This window comes from Limulus polyphemus, unplaced genomic scaffold (assembly GCF_000517525.1).
Source record: "Limulus polyphemus unplaced genomic scaffold, Limulus_polyphemus-2.1.2 Scaffold1061, whole genome shotgun sequence".
Lineage (NCBI taxonomy): Eukaryota > Metazoa > Arthropoda > Merostomata > Xiphosura > Limulidae > Limulus > Limulus polyphemus.
The window spans coordinates 217,893-221,246 of NW_013666671.1; the positions used below are offsets into that span (position 1 = coordinate 217,893).

At 37.4% G+C, this 3,354-nt stretch overlaps 1 protein-coding gene across 1 annotated transcript in view; it reads left to right on the forward strand.

Annotated features, from left to right (window-relative positions):
• LOC106461937 (tripartite motif-containing protein 45-like) overlaps positions 1–3,354 on the forward strand; it is a 25,349-nt gene that overhangs the window by 16,137 nt on the left and 5,858 nt on the right. The window contains exon 5 of the mRNA XM_013921804.2: positions 366–492. Coding sequence (XP_013777258.1) covers positions 366–492 — 127 coding nt within the window. The remainder of the gene's footprint in view (positions 1–365; positions 493–3,354) is intronic.

The following is a 3,354-nucleotide window of genomic DNA, read 5'->3' on the forward strand; positions in this document are numbered from 1 at the left end:
GTTATAACGCCCCCACGGCTGATAGGGCGAACATGTTTGGTGTGACAGAGATTCGAACCCGTGACCCGCAGACTGCGAGTCGAGCACCCTAACCACCTGGCCATGCCGGGCCCCGACCATAGTATAAATGTTTTATAACAATAAACAACGATAATTGGATAAATCCAGGTAACAGCAGTCAAATACGTTAACAACTAAAACATGTTTTTTACTTAAGTATATATTTCGTTTAAAAAATGCAAAACAAACCAGAACAAATACATTTAATAAATCGAACCATGGATAGAGCAGATAAAAAAAATTCGATCATTCCCATTAAACCCATTCGCTACGGTGAGTACAGATATATTCCTTATTCTTCCTAGGGAAGTCCGTTTCCGCTGATTGTATATCCGCCTGGGAAAAGGCACACTGGTCTATATCACTGTTGTTCCTTCTGTTCAAGTGGAGGATCACGGGACGCCCATTGTGCTTGTAACGGGCAAATACCAGGTAAGAGCAGAAAATGAAAAAGATAGAAACAATCAAAGTAAAATATATTTTGTGTATAAGTCAGCGTTAGCATTTTCACACACACATATACTAAAATATCGAATCCACCTATCGAGCAGATGTTATAACTAATTAAACTACTCGAATTTATCCTTACTTTTCACACTTACTTGGCTTGTAAGGTCAAGATTTGGCAGTAGCATTGGGCTATTATTTATGGGTATAAACTTTTCATGACTTCGGGACATTTTAAACATCACAGAACGGTTAGGAACTTGGACGCTTCCAACCCGTCTGGTGGTTAGAAACTTGGACACTTCTAACCAGACTGGTGGTGAGAAACTCGGACACTTCTAACCAGACTGGTGGTTAGAAACTCGGACACTTTTAACCAGACTGACGGTTAGATACTTCCATCCAAAATGACGGTTAGAAACTTGGACACTTACAACCAAACTGTCGGTTAGAAACTCGGACACTTCTAACCAAACTGGTGGTTAGAAACTCGGACACTTCCAACTAGACTGTAAATAAAAGTTAAATACATATAAAACTGTTTTTTATTGAGCAAACCATCAAACAATACGCTAACTTATTTGTCATAATTACAGTTTGAGAATTGTAAGTGATTATCATATAACTTATACTCCCATATTTTTGTTATTCATTTAACAATATTTGGAATTGACTACTTCCTAGTTCACAACCAAGAAGATCTACGTTATGAGATAAAGTACTCCTATATGTTACTCTCTCTGGCAGGAGTCCATCAAGAATGTCTGGTGTGTCATTGTATTAGCAACCGACATTATTTTCATATGAGACTATTTACCACAGTTAAATAGGATAGAAACATGTTCGGATTCCTAGAATCCAATGGTCAGCTACAGAGATTAAGAATCGTGAGCATCGTTTCTGGTAAATTCGAAGATAATCGTTTCTTGTAAGGCTTCCTTGAGAGTGCTTTTTGTAACCTTGTAAGTTCTACTGTGTAAAATGATATTTGTTGCTAGCTGTACACTTTCCTTTTGAGTTCAACTATATTAATAGATGTACTTCCCCAAGTTCCCGGAAAGTGTTCTGTTTCAAGAGTAAATAAAACCAAAATTAAGAGTAACAAATATTTTTATTTCTTGCTTTTGAAGCTCGTATGTCATGCTGTGTTGTAGCCTACAGAGTGCATAATTCTTCTGATAATTCATGGGATGCGCGCGTTTTACTGACGTCACGAGTTCAAACTGCAACACAAAGTGTCCCTTATGTGACGTCATTTTAGTGTCTACTGACTGACAGACAAAACACTACTGTATAGTGGTGAGAGTGGTTAAAACAGGTGACCCCCCCAAGACGGCCTTCGGCCCCCTTTCCTGGAAAAACTACATAACGTGATGGTATAAGTTGCTAAATAACAAATAATAATTTTTCAATCTCGTGTGCTATTACAGGATTCAGAATATAAAGAACACACAGTTACTCAAACACCCCAATAATAAGAGGATTGAATATCTTATTTGCGAAACGAAGGGTGTAATGATTTGTCGCTAGTGTTGGGGCAACGAACAAAACTTGTTGAACTGTACAGATAAACATTTTCTTAACATCACAAACAAGCAATACGAATGACGATTGTCGACACTGGAATTTAACACTGAAACTGTTACAGGAAATGAATATATATTACATGAGAAAAAAGAAATAAAATTGGACTTAAATGAAATATTATTTGAATATAACTTTCACGCATGGCTTCCTAAACTACTTCCCTATAAATACATCCCTAAATATATAACTAGGAATCTTCCTTGAAACAGCACATAACTCAAAGCAATAAAAAACGTTTTTTTTTCAATCTCACACATCAATGTTATAATATATATTTTGATTTGATTCTGCACATGATCTGATACTAGATTTGATAAAAGTGCCAATGTACGCAGCTAGAGGGATTTACTTATTTAGGGATATATTTATAGGGAAGTAGTTTAGGAAGCCATGCGTTATTTAGGGATATATTTATAGGGAAGTAGTTTAGAAAGCCATGCGTAGTACCGCGTCAATGTACTCGTTATAATTGCAGTGGAAAAATAACTTAGGTTATTGAACAAACAAACTGATATTAAGTTGTGTGTATTTAATAATAATTTGTATAATGATGGTTGTGTATCTATGAGATTGGTTTTATGGAAAAAGCTGAAAGTTCTGAACATAATATCCCAGTTTTACATGGCTCGAAATAATTATTGTTATTTTTTAATACAGATAGTTGTGTACGTTATATTAAAACAATGTCAGAGCCTTATCATGTCATTATAGTCCAATTCACCACATTCGATCCTGCTCTACAGACAATGTATCTTGATTATAGACCCGCAGCGTACTTTCCATTGCAAAAGGCTCCGCCATTAGGTTCATGACCAAAAGGCACCATAGCTCCCTGCTGGCTCTCCATAATCCCGGTAGTGAACGAGGACGATGGTTTCCCAGCACCCGTTTCAACAGTCCGATCACACAGCGGTTTTCTTGAGGCATGCGACGATTGAACGGACGATATGACTAGAAACCTTATCTTTATGAACCCATATCCTATTGTCTCAGTTTCCAGAGGGAGATTCTTCTCGATTCTTTTTTTTTTTTTTCATACGGGGCGCGTGGACGGCCTTCGCCACTGACCTCTATGTTCGTTGATAATTACCTGTTCAAGATGCCATCTCTTTCTTACCATGGCTGAGGCTACCTCTTGTTGCGAAGCTTTTACTGGGTGGTCCTGGTATCCCGAGTTGATCAACATTCCTTTGTTTCCCAATGTCATTAAATACAAGGGATATCCCCACCTTGTAAATTCTAAATCCCCAATCTGAACAC